At 43.8% G+C, this 16,543-nt stretch overlaps 1 protein-coding gene across 2 annotated transcripts in view; it reads left to right on the top strand.

Moving 5' to 3' along the window:
• The window catches only part of LOC140309402 (spermatid perinuclear RNA-binding protein-like), a 72,034-nt gene that overhangs the window by 26,845 nt on the left and 28,646 nt on the right, over positions 1-16,543 (top strand). For both annotated transcript variants that reach the window (XM_072387246.1, XM_072387245.1), the window contains exons 2-5: positions 3,249-3,356; positions 6,805-7,034; positions 8,288-8,453; positions 11,384-11,528. In XM_072387246.1, coding sequence (XP_072243347.1) covers positions 3,354-3,356; positions 6,805-7,034; positions 8,288-8,453; positions 11,384-11,528 — 544 coding nt within the window. In that variant the 5' untranslated portion in view covers positions 3,249-3,353. The remainder of the gene's footprint in view (positions 1-3,248; positions 3,357-6,804; positions 7,035-8,287; positions 8,454-11,383; positions 11,529-16,543) is intronic.

The raw sequence follows: 16,543 nt of genomic DNA, 5'->3' as shown, positions 1-16,543 counted from the left end.
CTCAGTAATCTGTCTTTGGCGGTCAGTCTGGTCTCATTTTCCTACCGGAGAGCCAGGTTAGAGTAGAGCTGCAGCAGAAATGTGGGGCAGAGAGGTGATTCATCCTGTGGCAGAGAAGCAGCTCTGTCTTCTCTCAGTGTGAGAAGGCGGCTCGTTAGCATTCATGCGTTGCCTTCCCGGTCTCTCGCACGAAGCAACGGCCTTCATTATTGAGCAGTTTAGAAGCTTTGAAGTTGTGCTGTTTGTGGACTTTTAGCTCTGAAGCTTAGAGGGAGCTGGGCCACGGTGGTAAAAGGCAAGAAGCTCATCTTGTTATTGTGTCCTATTGATCTACATTTCACACGGCTGCACTCTGAGTGGATGTTAAAAGACTTAAACGTCAGTGGAGGCAGAGCTGCAGCCTGCTCTGTTTCGTTACTGAGAACAAGGTCAAGGTGACGGGGATCTAATTGAGGCTCAGCTCGACTCACCTGTTCCTCCCCGGGATGTTCTGCAGCAGCGGCGAGACCACATCACACGCTCCCGCTCACTTTTCATTAGCATTTGACCGCGTGGGCAGACACTGCAGCTTCATCTAATGCATTTAACGGTGAGAAAATATTCAGAGTAATTTAATTAATGTGAGTTGGTGGTCAGATTACATTAAAACAATTTCACAGCAGCAGAAGCAAAGTGCCCTGGGAAACAAAGACGGCGCTTTGTTAATGGACGGTTTATTTTCTACTACATTAAACGTAACAAACCATGAGATCTGTCACACTCGTAATGAAATTACTTACTGAGGACTTTGATGTGACCCATGGTTACAAATCCAGTTGGACACTTGAAAGTGTGTGGAGTTGCAGCACTTTGCAGAAGTCTGGATCATCCTTAATTTCTTCATATATTGGCAGGACAATGGGAAATATTTGATTATTAATTTAAATTAATTATTTTAAGGTATGTTGCTTGTTTTTTTTCCTCTTTCTTAAGGACGTCACTTAAGGACAGAACAATTAAATGAACATTTATGTCCATTTTTTTCTCTGAAAACATCAGATGGATCCTCCATCTTCGGAGGAAATGATTCCAGTAGAACAATGAATAACTTAATTATGCTGTCTTACATTATTGTGTTTTTAGGGTAAAATCTTTCCTGTAAATACAGTAAGACAACAAAACTGACTTTGTTCAGTTCTGAGCAGCTTTAAAGTGAATATCTGGTCTGAGCTCCTTTATTCTCCAACACAGCCTGAACCCTCTGAGACAAGCTTTCTGTCATTTCTTTAAGGAGTCTTCAGGAATAGTTCTCCAGGCTTCTTGAAGGACATCCCAAAGCTCTTCTTTGGATGTGGGCTGCCTTTTGTTCCGTTCTCTGTCAGATGATCCCACACTGCTTCAATAATGTTGAGGTCCGGGCTCTGGGGAGGATTCATCCCTCCATAAGACCTGTTGCCACTGATTTTCAGTCCACTTCTTGTGTCATTTGGCACAGCTCAGCCTTTTCTCCCTGTTTCCCTTCCTTAAGAACGGCTTCTTGACAGCCACCCTTCCATGGAGACCATTTCTGATGAGGCTTGGGCCAACAGTAGATGGATCAGCTGAAGGTCCAGATGCATCTCTCAGGTCCTGTCAGGTCACAGCTGGATTTTTTCCTCTTTCTTAAGGACATCACTTTCAGATCCTGTTCATCTGCTGTAGATAGTTTTTTAGGCCTGACACTTCTTCTTTTGTCCTCCACTTGTCCAGTTTCCTCAAATGTTTTAAGGACACACTGCACACCATGCTGAGATATGCCAAGTTTTCAGCTAATAGCTCTTTGGGAATCACCTTGTTGCTGCAGAAATCCTATTTTCTGTCTGTCAAACTGTGTTTTCTTTGCTGTTTTTCATAGATGAAACTAAAGAAATGGGAACAAATGATGTGTCTTTGTGACAGGCTGCTGGTAACAAAGTGCCTAAAGATCCAATTTAAAATGGCTTCTTTGCTAAATTGTCTGTTATGTGTCGATACAACACTGGTTCATCCCTTGAGTTAGGAGCCTTTTTTCTGCCTGAATGATTAATCGGTCAGAGTTAAGTGGCTTTACCAAGAAAAACAACTTTCCTCTTAAATTGGAGCCCAGTTCTGATGAGGCAGAGCAACACATTAAATAAATAGGAAGAAGTTACAGGATGTGTCACTTTTATTTTTCTTTATTTCATAAAAATAATTAAATTCACTTCTACGCCACTGTTGGTTATTTCATGGCACACAGTCCGAATAACGGCATTAATTAGCCTGGAGGTACAGATCCAACCCGAATCCAACAAAATTGAAGTTTCTAAAACAGAACAACCCTCTTTGCTTGGGATGCTGAAAAATTGTGACATTTTCTGCTTTATAATTGATTTAAGGATCCTCTCCAGGCGAATTCAGAGATGAAAAAATACTCTGCTTTGAATGATAATTAGCGTACGGCTGGAAATTTCCAGTTGAGAAGTTTCAGCTCCACTAAACAACACCACGTATGTTCGTAGAAATCGCTGCCTAATAATGAGGAAGGAGCTGGGATTATTTAGGCTGTGGACGTATATCTGAGGTGTTGTTTTGGAAGGGAAGTTGGCAACAGGTCCTTTGGGTCGTCTGCGTTGTGGAGGGCAGGAATCTCTGAGGATTGGGCCTTCTTCCTGCAAACGTCACCAGGTCACATAGAGACGAGGTCCTTGGGCGGATGAATTTTCCATCAAATAAAAGCTATGAAAATGTGGGTTTGTGCTGTTATTTCTGGAGCTAAGTGGAAAAGAAAAGAAATCGGTCAAGAAAATGACAGGCGATGCATCTCTGGTGGAAACTCCTGATGACTGGGGGAATCAGTGATGGTTGACAGCTGTTTGTCCTCATAGAGCCGCAGCTCTGCTGCTTCTTCTCTTTCATATCAACTTGAGTCGTGCAGGTGTGGAGAAACGCCGTCACCGACATTTGTGATGAACATTTGGGAAAGATGAAGCACAATGGCTGTAAATCTGACATTTGGGATTATGATTTAGCCGTCATAACGCAGCTCCACATTTGAAGCATTTAGCTGATGTTTATTCAGAGCAGCTTAGAGTAAGCTTTAAATCCCGGATCACCCACATCACAGGCAACAAATTGTACAAATGCGAATATTAAAGCTACATCACCAAGGCAACAAAAGCATGAACTTGTGTCATCTGAATGTTTATGGAAAGCAGAGGAAGGTGGAGATTATGTTTGTTCCTCAGTCGCCTGTTTTCCTTCCTCCACAGTGAGAGTGAAGAGGCCGGGAGGGCGTTTGACTGCATGAAGAGGCCGAGCGACGGGACTCTGGTCCTCACCTAGACCCTCCCACAACCCCCCCACACTGCCTGGACATGGTGAGCCTCCTGTGCATGTCTGCTGATGTACCTCTGAGACACAAACAGACTCCAGATATTCACAGGATAACTGATCACTGACTTGATTTACGAGTGAAAGCTGGTGTTTAATTGGTCAGAAATGTACACCGTAAAAGTAAATAATTGCCTTTTCCTTCCATTTAAAGACATCATGAGCTGATTTTTAAACAAACACCAGCAGGGCTCAGACCTCTCACACGACCACCACCTTTCATCATCGTTTGTTCTGCCACTAAATGAGAGTCCTCACTGTTGGAGGCTGTTTTAGCCACATGATAAATGCTATGGACTGAGCTGAATGTGGTCATTTTGTCTCATCTATACTGTAAAGGAGATAAATTCTCTTAATGCACTGCAGTCATGATGTTAGGATTGTGATTTATCTAAATACCAAAACTGAATATATTGTCTTCATTTTGTTGAATTTTTAAAGAAAATAAGTATTAAAGCTCTATGGAAAAGGATTTAGCCTCATAATGTTGAATGAGACGCGTTCTGAGATTTTAATTAAATTTCTGTGACATTCTTTGGTCAAAATTCCACAGAAAACAATACAACGGCTCCCTTTTCAACCATGAATTGACACCTCTTTTCTTATCGGCCCGTTTAAGGGTGTGAGGTGACCCACACAACTTAACTCCCCCTAAATGCTGTGTTTGGTTTCCTCCAAACGTGCTGCTGTGCATTAGGACCAAACATCTCCACTTTGCTCTGGTCTGTCCAAAGGACATTGTTCCAGAAGTCTTGAGCTTTGTTCAGATGCAGCTTTGCAAACCTAAGCTGTGCTGCCATGTTCTTTTTAGAGAGAAGAGGCTTTCTCCTGCAGCCCTTCCAAACAAGCCATCCTTGTTCAGTCTTTTTCTAACTGTGCTGTCATGACCTTTGACCTTTAACATGCTAACTGAGGCCTGTAGAGTCTGAGATGTATGACCTTTAACCTTTAACATGCTAACTGAGGCCTGTAGAGTCTGAGATGTAGCTCTGGGCTTTTTCACCTTGGGGTGACCTTTGACCTTTAACATGCTAACTGAGGCCTGTAGAGTCTGAGATGTAGCTCTGGGCTTCTTCACCTTGGGGTGACCTTTAACCTTTAACATGCTAACTGAGGCCTGTAGAGTCTGAGATGTAGCTCTGGGCTTTTTCACCTTGGGGTGACCTTTAACCTTTAACATGCTAACTGAGGCCTGTAGAGTCTGAGATGTAGCTCTGGGCTTCTTCACCTTGGGGTGAACTTGCTGGGACGTCCACTCCTGGGAAGATTGACAGCTGTCCTGAATGTTTTCCACTTGTGAATAATCTTTCTCTCTGTAGAATGATGGACTCCAGATAGTTTGGAAATGGCCTTATAACCCTTCCCAGATTGATGGGCAGCAACAGTTGCTTCTCTAAGATCATTGCTGATGTCTTTCCTCCTTGGCATCGTGTTAAACTGACAGAACTTCTGCTTTTATAGAGGAGCTCACACTTTGACCAATTATTCAAATGCATTTAATTGTATTGATTTGATTTTAAGACCTGGTAAGTGAGTCTTTTGGCCTCAAGGCTGCTTCACACCTTTAAGAAGCTATAAACCAGACTGTGTGTCATAATTCGTCCTCCTGAGGGATTCATGCAGACAAAACAAAATGTCACAGGAATTATTTCTGATATGTGTGTCAGATTAAAGCAAATGGCACCCATGGCCAAGCTGTGTGATGTAATTAATTAAGGTGCCGAACATCATTATCTTCTAATTGCAGTTCAAGGCTGAGCTCCCTGCTGTCTTGCAGGTAACAAACAAAGAAATGAGCCGGGCTGGGATGCTGTCAGAGTCTTAATCTTTCATTTAGATCTTGTTAATGTTTTCTGTGCACATTTGTGGGTTATGGTTGTCGACATTGCCCACACTTGCCGTTACACAGCTTCGAATGCACCCGGCAGTTCAGCTGGAGATTAGCTCGGTCGTGATGAATGACCCTCACAACTCCAGCACAAGCCCCCGAGATCTGTGGGCATGAATTATTAAAGCTCCGTCATAAATAACTCACCGTAATGAGCAGCGCTTACACGCTGCGGGCGGGGAGAGAGGGAGGAGCGGGGGGGGGGAGGCTGGGAGTTGAAAAGGAAGGGATGATTGAGATGGCCAGCAGTTTGACCTTGGACTGAAAGCCTGCCGTGATGCCAGCAGACGAAGCAACCTCTGAGTTAATTTCCCACAGCGGCCCACTTTGCTCCCACTCAGAGGAGGGCTCCGTCTCTGAGTGTTAATGCTGGGAATGCTGACGGTATCTGGGCCACGCACAGGTCGCTTCGGGTGTCGCTGTCGTGACGCAGATCGTGACGGAAGTGTGTCGCACCAGATGCTGCTCGCCTTACGCTGAGGAAAACGACACCAGGCGCTGAAATAAAACCGATTCAGTTCAAAGAAAGCTGTTTGCTTTGGAGTCCGTCTGCTTCCTCCAGCGAGCTCAGGCGTCGTTTTCAGGCCGGTTTCTGCGTAATTAGCTGATGTGAGCGCTGCTTTGATGATCTTGTTTGATGATAATGATGATAAACCCTCTTTGAACCATAAAGCCAGTTTTCTGATTGTTGGCTCTGAATGACCTTTAAGTCTTGGCACCCATCGCAGCTTTGTGGGACATGTTAATAGAAAGCAGCTGAACGTGAAACCCTCTGAAAACTGGATAATCAAGCATGTCAAGAAAAATGTCACTTCAGCTACATGACACTTATGCACGTCTCTTTTAGCCAAATTAACGCCTTCATAATACAGTATAAATCACCATCATGGGCTGTGTTACTGTTAAGTGTCATTTTTTCCTTTTTTTGGACCAGCACAGCTTAAAGAGGCTGCCTACAGCCTGTAAGGGAGGCTGAAAGCCACATAGTGATTTAAAAGCTTACCTGGGCTCTTATCATCACATCATCAGTTGGGTTTATTGATGCCTTCATATGAAGTCCATCACTTCAACTCTAAAGGCCCAAATCCTCCTGAAAATGCTGTGATTTTACTCAGTTTCAGTCTTTATCACTAAGAATGTTTTCTTTGTTTCTTCTTTAGTCAAACAATCGAATATTCTTTATTATCACGGGAAGATGTTGCAGTTTAGTCCCTTATTTCTTGCTTTAATACTTCTGTACCGCCTGTCTGAGTGTGTCCAGGATGCAGATGGTCATTTATTATCTTCGTCGTCCATGTAAAAGCTGCATATTCATGTACTTAATAATGTAAAGTCAGTAAGTGCTCACTGGCTTTTTCATCAATAGCAGCATCACCTTTACGCTGACTAATGAAAACTGTAAAGCAAACAGACCATCTCAGACCTCACAAGCTGTGAAGGCCACATGTTGGGATCCGTCTGAGTCATTCATCCATCAGATGGGCTGAAAAGTGAGTAAAACACCAAAGAATTGACTTGTTTTTCTTTCTCTCCTGATCCGTCCTCAGAGGTCGTTCCGATCGTTTGCGAACGACGACCGTCACGCCATGGCCAAACACGCCAGCATCTATCCGGCCCCGGAGGAGCTGGAGGCCATTCAGACGCTGGTGTCCACCGTGGAGGGAGCCCTCAAGAAGGTCTCTGATTGGATGGATGGCCTCAAAACCTCCTCAGGGAAGATTTCCTCCAATAAAGAGACTGAGGGCGACACGGCGGAGGAAGATGCTGCTGAGACGAAGTGAGTCCTCCGACATCTGGTGGGATTTTAAATATAAATGATTGGACATAAATGCTTCGATAAAAGTGGAATAAACGGTTCCAGCTGATTTTGTACCTTTTCCTGTTCTGCTGTGTATCTTCCTGGAAGGTGAAAGAAGAGGAATATCACAGTGTTTCTTATCCTGAAGCATCTTTAGGAACAGAAAAACTAGTCTGAAGGATCTTCGTTCAAAATAAATTATTTTCATTTTCATATTTTTTTCAGTCCAAATTACTGAAGATTTCTGTCAAAAGAGACATTTTGAGTAGATGTTGCATTTGCAAAGAGCTTAGTGATGCACATTTTGTCGTCTGACGCCTTTGTTTGTGTCATTTGGGCTTTTTTAGTGTCCCTGAGAGTTGTTCTTGCTTCCAGCACAGTGGAGGAAAACTGAAAGTTGAACAATGAACACGTTCCTCCACCGGAAACGACCGACTGCTCTGAGCACCACAGATTTTATGAAGTTTTACTTTGATTTGAGTGAAACGAAGGGTTTAAATGTCATGAAGATTTTCTCAGAGCCTAAACGAATAAGAACACACATCTGTAGATTAAAACTATAAAACTAAATAAGATTGTTCAAGCTTCAGTGAATAACTCACATCGACTCAGAGGCCGGTCTAACAGGAGTGGATGTTAGTAAGAAAGTTTTCCATCCAGAAAAGCCAAAGTAAAGCATCAGAAACACCTAAAGAGAAGGAAACCAGGTCACAGCGGGCCGTGGACTGTGGATGATTGGATGAAAGTGAGATTCAGAGATTAATCTCCAAGGAGATGATGCTGGAACTTCAGTTTGGTCCAATGACACCTAGAAAGAAGACTGGCTGAAGAAAATGAGCTCATTTCCACCATCAGTGATGATTTGGGGCTGATGGCAGGTAAAGGACCAGGGGAGATGGCAGCCATCACCTCTACAGGAGATGCACGGGTGGATTTTTCTCATTCCGCTCATGCTGAGCTCATTTTCAGGATGATTTTCCTTTTTCCAGGGCTTGTTCATGTGGTTTCTGCTCAGATGTGTTTAAAATGGGAGCGGGACAGCAGAAAGGATGGAGCCAAAGATTGATTTATTATTTTTTTTAACTGGTAAATGTTTCTAATCAATAGTTGCACGTGTAGAAATGGATTCGGCTGTTCAAACACTGTCCGCTGACAGCAGAGTGTGTTATCACCTGTAAGCCCTCTGCAGGGCTCTGAGATTATCTGACTGGCTGTCCTCCATCTGCCCTCAGATCTGATGGAACATCGATGCTGTGCGGGGTGACGCGTGTCGGCCTGGTGGCCAAAGGCCTGCTGATCAAAGGCGACATGGACCTGGAGCTGGTGCTGATGTGCAAAGAGAAACCCACCAAACTGCTGCTGTACACCATCAGCGCTAACCTCCCCCTGCAGATCCAGGTACTGTCAGACTCTTCTCTGCTCTGTGGTTTCGGCACTCTGCATCCAAAAGGAAACATGAAAAAGCTGTGGAGGCAGCTGTGGGTCTTTAAAACAGCGCTTCAGTGGAAAACTGAGAGCAGTCTGAAGGTCTTTATGTGGGATAGTGTTGGAAAAATGATATAGTTATACTATGACAGGAGAGTCCCTCCATCTTTTCCTCTTCTATGATTCAAGCAAAAGTGTTTTGACTCTGGTACTAGTCTTTCCCATAATATTAACTGGTGAGAAGCACCTTTTATGTTCCTTCCCATAACAAGGAATGGGGAGAGAAGCAGCTTTTCCCATAACATTGTGTGATCAGCATAAACAACATAAATAGCTGGAGCACCATTTTGCCGGGGAGACAACTCTGAGCAGCTTCCTGGCAGGTTGTGCGGATTTGTCTCTTTCTTGCAAGAAATAAATGTTTTGTGTTAATCGTATCCAGCGACTCTGAGCCTAATTTTGAGAGAATTTTTCTAACAGATAGGTTTGTTTGGTGACGTTGGAGAAGAGAAGCGCTGACATCCTGAGGGGTGGAGGCACTCAAACAGGAACTCACTGGCTTTATTCATCAGACAAATGGCTCACTGACTTATTCTGACTTCAACGTTTATTCACTCATTTCCAGGTGTTGTGTTTGTGTTTGTGTGGCTTCATTTCATACCACCTCATATTGAAGTAATAATACCAGGGCACTTCTTTACGTCTGTGAAACTGTCCAAAAAGAGATTTAACTGACACAGAAAGGCCAGAACTGTAAATACCTTTCAGATAAATGCATCAGTAAAAACTGCTGAGACAAAATACTCGAGAAATATTAAACGTGAAGCTGCAAAGAAGCGATTATTTTCCACTGATAACATGATCTGAAACCGGTGTTAAAGAGCACTAAGAAGGCTGGAACATGACTTCACAGCATGGAGAGTCAAGATCGGGCTAAGAAACATCTGGAGAAAGCTTTTACAAACGTTTTAAGGACAGAGTGTTGATGGAGCAGGTGTGTGGACCTGTGCTGGATCCCTGATGGACACCAGGCACCACATCCAGATGGGCTGGTGTCATGGACAGCTGAGTTGGACCTTCCTGGTTGAATTTAGACTGAAAATAAATGCCATAATCTTCATGCAACACATGACCTCCTTTCTCACGTAAAACCTGTGGGTTCTGCTCAAATTTGACAACGAAAGGAGATGATTCCAGGGCTGCAGGATATGCAACATCACTGTGTATCAGTGTATTAACAAGGGATGCCTTCCTCTTCTGCACATGTGCATCCTGGTTAGTTGTAGAGCGAGTGCAAAAGGAGAACTTCCTCTAAGTGGAATGCGGCCTCATTAATACACACCGTGCTGCCCCTAATGTTGAAATCTGATCAGGATCTGGAGGCTTTAGTTCAGGAAACTGACAGACTGTTGATCATTGAATCATTTTGAAAGAGAAAAATATTATTTGTGACTCATAAATATTCCGATTTGCTCTACAACAACAACCTGCAGTAAATTTAGATTTGCACCAGGCAACAAGACTTCAAACATGATTTAAATGAGAAATATTAACCAGAGGTTTGTAGGAAACTTATCTGAGTGAAGAGAAAAGACTTAAGATTCGGTAAAATACAGATTTGTTGACTGAATAAGTTTGAGAATTGATTCAAACACCAGTGGCACATCAGGATCAAGCATCCACACTGCTTTTAATGTGGAGCTGCTGCCATTAAATCCTCTAAATGAAAATATGAAAACAGTTAAAAAGATATCAGTAATGTTTGATGGAAGATGAAGTGTCTTCATTTCTGAAAAAAAAACATCAGCAGAAGACATTCTTCTGTCCCTCCAACTCCATTAAGGCATCTGTGAGGGTGAAAATGTTCTTTTCTTTTCTCTAAAGTCAAATGAAAGGGTTATTTTTAGCCAGTGGAAGATAAAGAGGAGACGACTTGAAGTGGGTTTGACCTGAAAGGAAAGTGGCTGCTGAGACCACACTTGATTTATCTCTTCCTTTCTGTTTCCTTGAGATGAAAGCCCAGACTGGTACATCCTCACCCCTGACCCCCTTTATCTTTATTTCAACTGAACCGATGCATCCCAACAGCTCTCCGAGCCCGATGAGCCGTTCCATCTTGACTCGGAGATGAACAAATAATTTTCTAACGCGTCTCCAGTGTTTTCCCACCTCCTTCCCAACAAACGCTCCCTTATAAAGCGGCGCTGCCGTTCACAGAGCCTAAATGGGCTTCCTGTGCCCTCCTCTCAGTTAATTACTTGCCACAGCTGCCGTTCGTGCTTCATCATCAAGGAGGAAACCATCTAAAGCTCTCATTTCCTGGGCCAAACTGAAGAGATTGACTGGCGGAGGGTTGATGGATGGGGTCATTTCTTACAGGGACGGGATAAAGAGAAAGCACTTGCAAACACGCCGCAGAAGGTAGCGCACGTCTTCAGGAAAACAAAATAGTTCGGCATGCTGGGAATTGTCTGGCAGGAACAACAGGGGTGTAAAGTGTGGATGAAATGAAAAGGAAAGCTGCATGCAGACAGCAGCTCGTAACTGTCAGAAATGTTGGCTTTTCTTTAGCTTTGTTTTGTTATTTCTTCTGCCAGCATATATTTAAAAGACATAATATCTCAATGATAGCAGCACAAGGAAACAGGCCAATAAAAAAGGCAGGTATGTAGGTGAATTAATAAGAATGTAAATGTCAGCAGATGTCTGTCTCAGTATTCTCCCTCAGTGGGGGTCCGGCTGCAGTCCCACAGGTTTCCTTTCAATGCTTTCAACACAAAAACGAGACATGAACTCTGTAGTTTCAGCTCCTGGCCTCCTGAGCTGCTGTGTGGTCCATTTCAGCCTGTGAAAACGACAATAATATAAATATAATTGTATCTGTGATCTGCTTTGCTTTGCAGACGATGACGGACGACAAATATGAAGTGCGGTCGTGTGTGCCTGAGGCAGCCATCCAGGTCTGCAGCACCAAAGCCCCCCAGCTCACGCTGAAGATCACCCTCTCCTCCTTAGCCATGAGGGAGGAACACAGCACCACAGAAGAAGGTATAGACTCCTCCCCCTCCTCCTCCCTAACCCCCCTCCTCCTTTGTGCCTCCTGCTTTGGAGGACGCTTCCCCGGTTTTTATTTTTGTTGTTTGACCTTTATGTGACAGTACAGGGCTGAAGAATGAGGGCGGTAACATACTGAGACAGAGTGGGGAAAATGTGGGTGAATGATACATCAAGAGGGCTGAAAGCTGAGAGGTGAACAGGGGAAAAAGGAGAAGGGATGATATGGATCTGGGTCAAGTGTAATGGAAACAGCAGACGGACGGGGAAGGATGATTTCCGCTGCGGGTGTTTGGTTGGGACTGACGAAAAAGTAGATCTCTGTGTCATCCTGCAGCTCTGATAAGATTCACTGGGCTGATTCATGTCAGGGATGATGCCAAAAAAAGCAGACAACATGTATTTCTTCTAATTGTTCAGTAAAAAGCTCAAATCTTCAGCCTGTCGGGGTGAAGAGCCGACGTTTGAATGAAATTAAAAGTCAAGGATAGGTGAGTGGGACTGAAAATCCACTGTGAAAGATCAGCAACCCGTCGTAGGTTCAGCTGCAAGTGGAAAAAAATGCAGTTAATTCATCACAAAAGGTAGAAAAATGGAAGGAAAGAGCAGCTAAAGAGGATACTTTTCCCCCTCAGGCTCAACATCCTGTCAGCACCAACAAGGACAGTGAAATCTGTGTTTGCTATACAAAGTGAATTAAGAGCAGAAGTGACCATCGTATTTATGAAGTAACATAAAGAGCAAAGGTCTGAAGCTGCTTCAGGCTGGGTTTTGACAGCATAATCCAGACTGGATGTGATCACAGGTGTATAAAGTTATAAATCTTCTGAATCTACTGAATCTAAAAAACTTATTAGAAATTCAGAGCCTGATTTACTAAGCTGTGAAAAGCTTGGTGTAAGGTGTCGGTTCTGCAGCAGATTTATTAACACCAGCTCATTTCAGTGATGTTCAAAGTAATCCGGCAGGAATGGTGCAATACGTCAGAAGAAGAAGCCGTCCGGTGGATATTCAGGTGCTGCTTTACATCAGCAAAAAGTGGCGGTGCCTCTCAAATGTATTCGCTGATCTGGTTTTATCTGAAGCACTTCATTTCGTTTAGTCTGAATTATTATGATTGTTGTAATTTTCTGAGATGAAGCCATAATGAGCGGGAGTAGCTGTGATGTCGGCCTGTGGACACGACAGCTCAGTTAGCCTTTTTTCGGCGCCGCTAATGAAAAGGTGAGCGGTCCGTCTCCCTTTAGGGAAGGGCACGGGGTCATGTGACCTCATGACACGCACGCCAGCGTGCAGCGAGGACCGGGTGAAGCCACACAAAAGAACGCTGCCTCTGTTATGTGGGGAGATTTTAGCTTTAAGCTACCAGACGTTGAACAGAGAGTGGTGCTGTGCTGCAATATCAGCACGACAAACTGCTATCATCACCAGAGAAAAGCATGATGGCTGCGTGGCGTTTAGACGCAGACCGGCTTCCAAAAAGCAGCAGCAGCTGGACGCCGAACAAAGTCAAGGAGGCCGTGACGTCTTCAGAGACATAACAGCTGCTATTCTTTTATTTTATTTGACTTTACTGTGCAGAAAACACATGCAAAGATGATGTTTTTAATTGATTTGAGCAAAAAAATAACCATTTTATTCTGAAAACATTGGATTTCTTAGTTGTTTCTAGTTGCTTTGTGTTAATATCAGTGATAACCAAACAAGCTGAATAATGATTCCATCTATTTAATCAGCTGTAAGCTACCAGCTGCAAACCTAAAGCTTAAAAACTTCCCACTGTGTGATTGTTTTACACAAAACCCTCACTGTCTCAGGTGTAAAAATCACTGAATCCACACCTGAATAAAAGTCATTTAACACGAAATCGAGGAAACGGTTGGTAGATCTGACTTTTATGTTGCTCGGTTCGCACTGTTAGACTCGGTTAACTCAGCTGAGGCTCATTTGTAGCAGCCTCCTCGTTAAATGTTTGTGCCTCTCGATGCGGCGGCTCCATCGCTTCTCGTTGGCAGATGTGCTGCACAGCGAAACCTCCTCTGCTGTCTGACTGTTTGCTCGTCTCAGTTTTATCTGGAGGCTTTCATTCTCTGCCTGATGGTATCTCGACTTTGATATTTTGTATCAGCCTCCATCTCTTAATGATGTTCCTGGGAGTGGAAATTGCAATCTGGACGAGCTGTGATATCTTTTTATTGCCTTCCCCACCCTGTCGGCTTCATTCTCAGACAGCTGCTTAGAGGGATCCGTGGATGATGAGTGTCAACTCAAAGTTTGAAGTCAGAACTTATCAGCTCTTCTTGACAAGTCCCGAAGAGTCAATTTGAGTAAAACAAGTTTATTTTGTTCTGGTTCCACGACTGGCTGCTTTTCCAAACATCTGGACACAGCTGGATGTATTTCTTATAACAAGGAGTCAGGACAACAGACTAAATCCTTACTGAGCTTCTCCTGAGCTCCGTTTAGCTTCAGCGGTTTCTTTTATATCTGCAGTTGCTCCTTTAATTTACTAAATCAGCTTTAAACGTGTCACAATAACGGATCAAATTCCCCTGTTTGAGTTTTCAAGAGTTAAGCTGACCATAAACTACACGATTTTTCAAGCGACTCAAAAATGTAGAATGAAATCAGGAGGATTTCAGAGAGGTGCAGCGCGCTCCGGTGATCTCGTCGTTTGGTGTAAACTGGTCATAAAACTCATTCCTGGCTGTTTTAAGGCGACCTTTCTCACATCGTGGAGTTACGACAAAATCGAACATGTTTAATATTATCGTAAGTCTTTAGTCTCGTTTTCCGCAGATTGTGTCGCTCAGTGACGCATTCTGCGTTTTCAACCAATACGTGCGCTGTTGGCACTTCTAAACAGGAAGCAGGGGAGGCTGTGGCTGAGAGTAACCATGGCAACGAGACAACAAAACGTACGGTTCAGTTGGACCGTACAAAAGGAGGAGCAACTAACTGCATTATGGCAACATGGTAACTCGTCTTAATCTAGTTGTAACTCGTTTTAATCTAGTTGTAACTCGTTTTAATCCAGCTGTAACTTGTCTTAATCCAGCTGTAACTCGGTTTAATCCAGCTGTAACTCGTTTTAATCCAGCTGTAACTAGTCTTAATCCAGCTGTAACACGGTTTAATCCAGCTGTAACTCGGTTTAATCTAGCTGTAACTCGGTTTAATCCAGCTGTAACTTGGTTTAATCCAGCTGTAACTCGGTTTAATCTAGCTGTAACTCGGTTTAATCCAGCTGTAACTTGGTTTAATCCAGCTGTAACTCGGTTTAATCCAGCTGTAACTCGGTTTAATCCAACAGTAACTCGTTTTAATCCAACTGTAACTCGGTTTAATCCAGCTGTAACTCGGTTTAATCTAGCTGTAACTCGGTTTAATCCAGCTGTAACTTGGTTTAATCCAGCTGTAACTCGGTTTAGTCCAGCTGTAACTCGTTTTAATCCAGCTGTAACTCGTTTTAATCCAACTGTAACTCGTTTTAATCCAACTGTAACTCAGCTTAATCCAACTGTAACTCGTTTTAATCCAGCTGTAACTCGTCTTAATCTAGTTGTAACTCGTCTTAATCCAGCTGTAACTCGGTTTAATCCAGCTGTAACTCGTTTTAATCCAGCTGTAACTCGTCTTAATCCAGCTGTGACTCGGTTTAATCCAGCTGTAACTCGGTTTAATCCAGCTGTAACTCGTTTTAATCCAGCTGTAACTCGTCTTAATCCAGCTGTGACTCGGTTTAATCCAGCTGTAACTCGGTTTAATCCAGCTGTGACTCGGTTTAATCCAGCTGTGACTCGTTTTAATCCAGCTGTAACTCGTCTTAATCCAGTTGTAAATGGTTTTAATCCAGCTGTAACTCAGTTTAATCCAGCTGTAACTCGGTTTAATCCAGCTGTAACTCGGTTTAATCCAGCTGTAACTCGGTTTAATCCAGCTGTAACTCGGTTTAATCCAGCTGTAACTCGGTTTAATCCAGCTGTAACTCGTCTTAATCCAGCTGTAACTCGTCTTAATCCTCAACACGGATGTCTCTACATCTGATCAGCTGTGGCTAAAAGCTGCTTTTTGGTCGACTTCATTGTTAAGAATTTCCACCAGGTGCATGATGGGAAATAATCTCAGAAAATCTAGTTGTGGCCTCATTTCTGAATCTTCAGTCTGTGACATCGTCCTCAGATGTCAGAGGGTGTCGGGAGCTCGGATTCACGGAGCTGATCTCATTCTGCTGTAAAAATGCTGTCAAAACCCAACTGTGTGCGCTGCCTCGTGGGAGCGTTTTTAATAATTCAGGACTGTTTTTACTCTTCTGCTGAGTGGGCCATAACTGTGTAACTGGTCCCTCTGGCTGCTGGTTTTTATGGTCTCCCTGCTGTCGCTGGCCTCTGCTCACTCACTGTTGGTTTTGTTGCCGTAGTTCCGCAGGTCGGCTCGCTGTGTGGATTTCAACTTCTCTGCGGCTCCGCTGCTGACGAGGCGCCCCCCCCCCAGCCCAGCAGCAGGAAACCCCGGGTACAAGGGGCTTCCCCAACCACCAACCAGTCTATCAAACCAACCCACTCACTGTCTGCCTCAGACATGCTCCTCTTCCTCCCTCCCCCCCCTTTCCTCTGTTGACTGGACTTCTCTCTGGGTCACCATGAAATTCTGGTCCATGTCTCCTTCCGAGCACAAAAAGGACAAAAAACTACATTACCCAGCAGCCCACGTCTAGAACTGCGCTTCTGTGCTGTAATTACTGGGGCTGGACGATTCGTTTTGGCTCAGATTGACATCCCATAATTTCATGTTGGAAAAATGGTGTTCACTGAATTAATCTGATGTCCTGGTCACTAATTAAAACTCCCCTAAGATGATGATGTCGAGGAGTATTTAGTGGGGGTTGTCCTCATCTGTATGTGGGCTTGACCTGCGAGTGACGGTTCCTTCATGGTCTGCTTCGGGGAAATCAAAGCTCATCTGCACAGAAAAGAAAAGAGAATTCAGCCGGTCAGTCCGAGTTTAAA

This window comes from Leuresthes tenuis, unplaced genomic scaffold, assembly GCF_036924035.1.
Source record: "Leuresthes tenuis unplaced genomic scaffold, fLeuTen1.0.hap1 SCAF_6, whole genome shotgun sequence".
In the NCBI taxonomy this organism is placed as follows: Eukaryota; Metazoa; Chordata; class Actinopteri; order Atheriniformes; family Atherinopsidae; genus Leuresthes; species Leuresthes tenuis.
The sequence above is the reverse complement of the archived record's forward strand: the minus strand, read 5'-3'. Positions and strand labels throughout refer to the sequence as shown.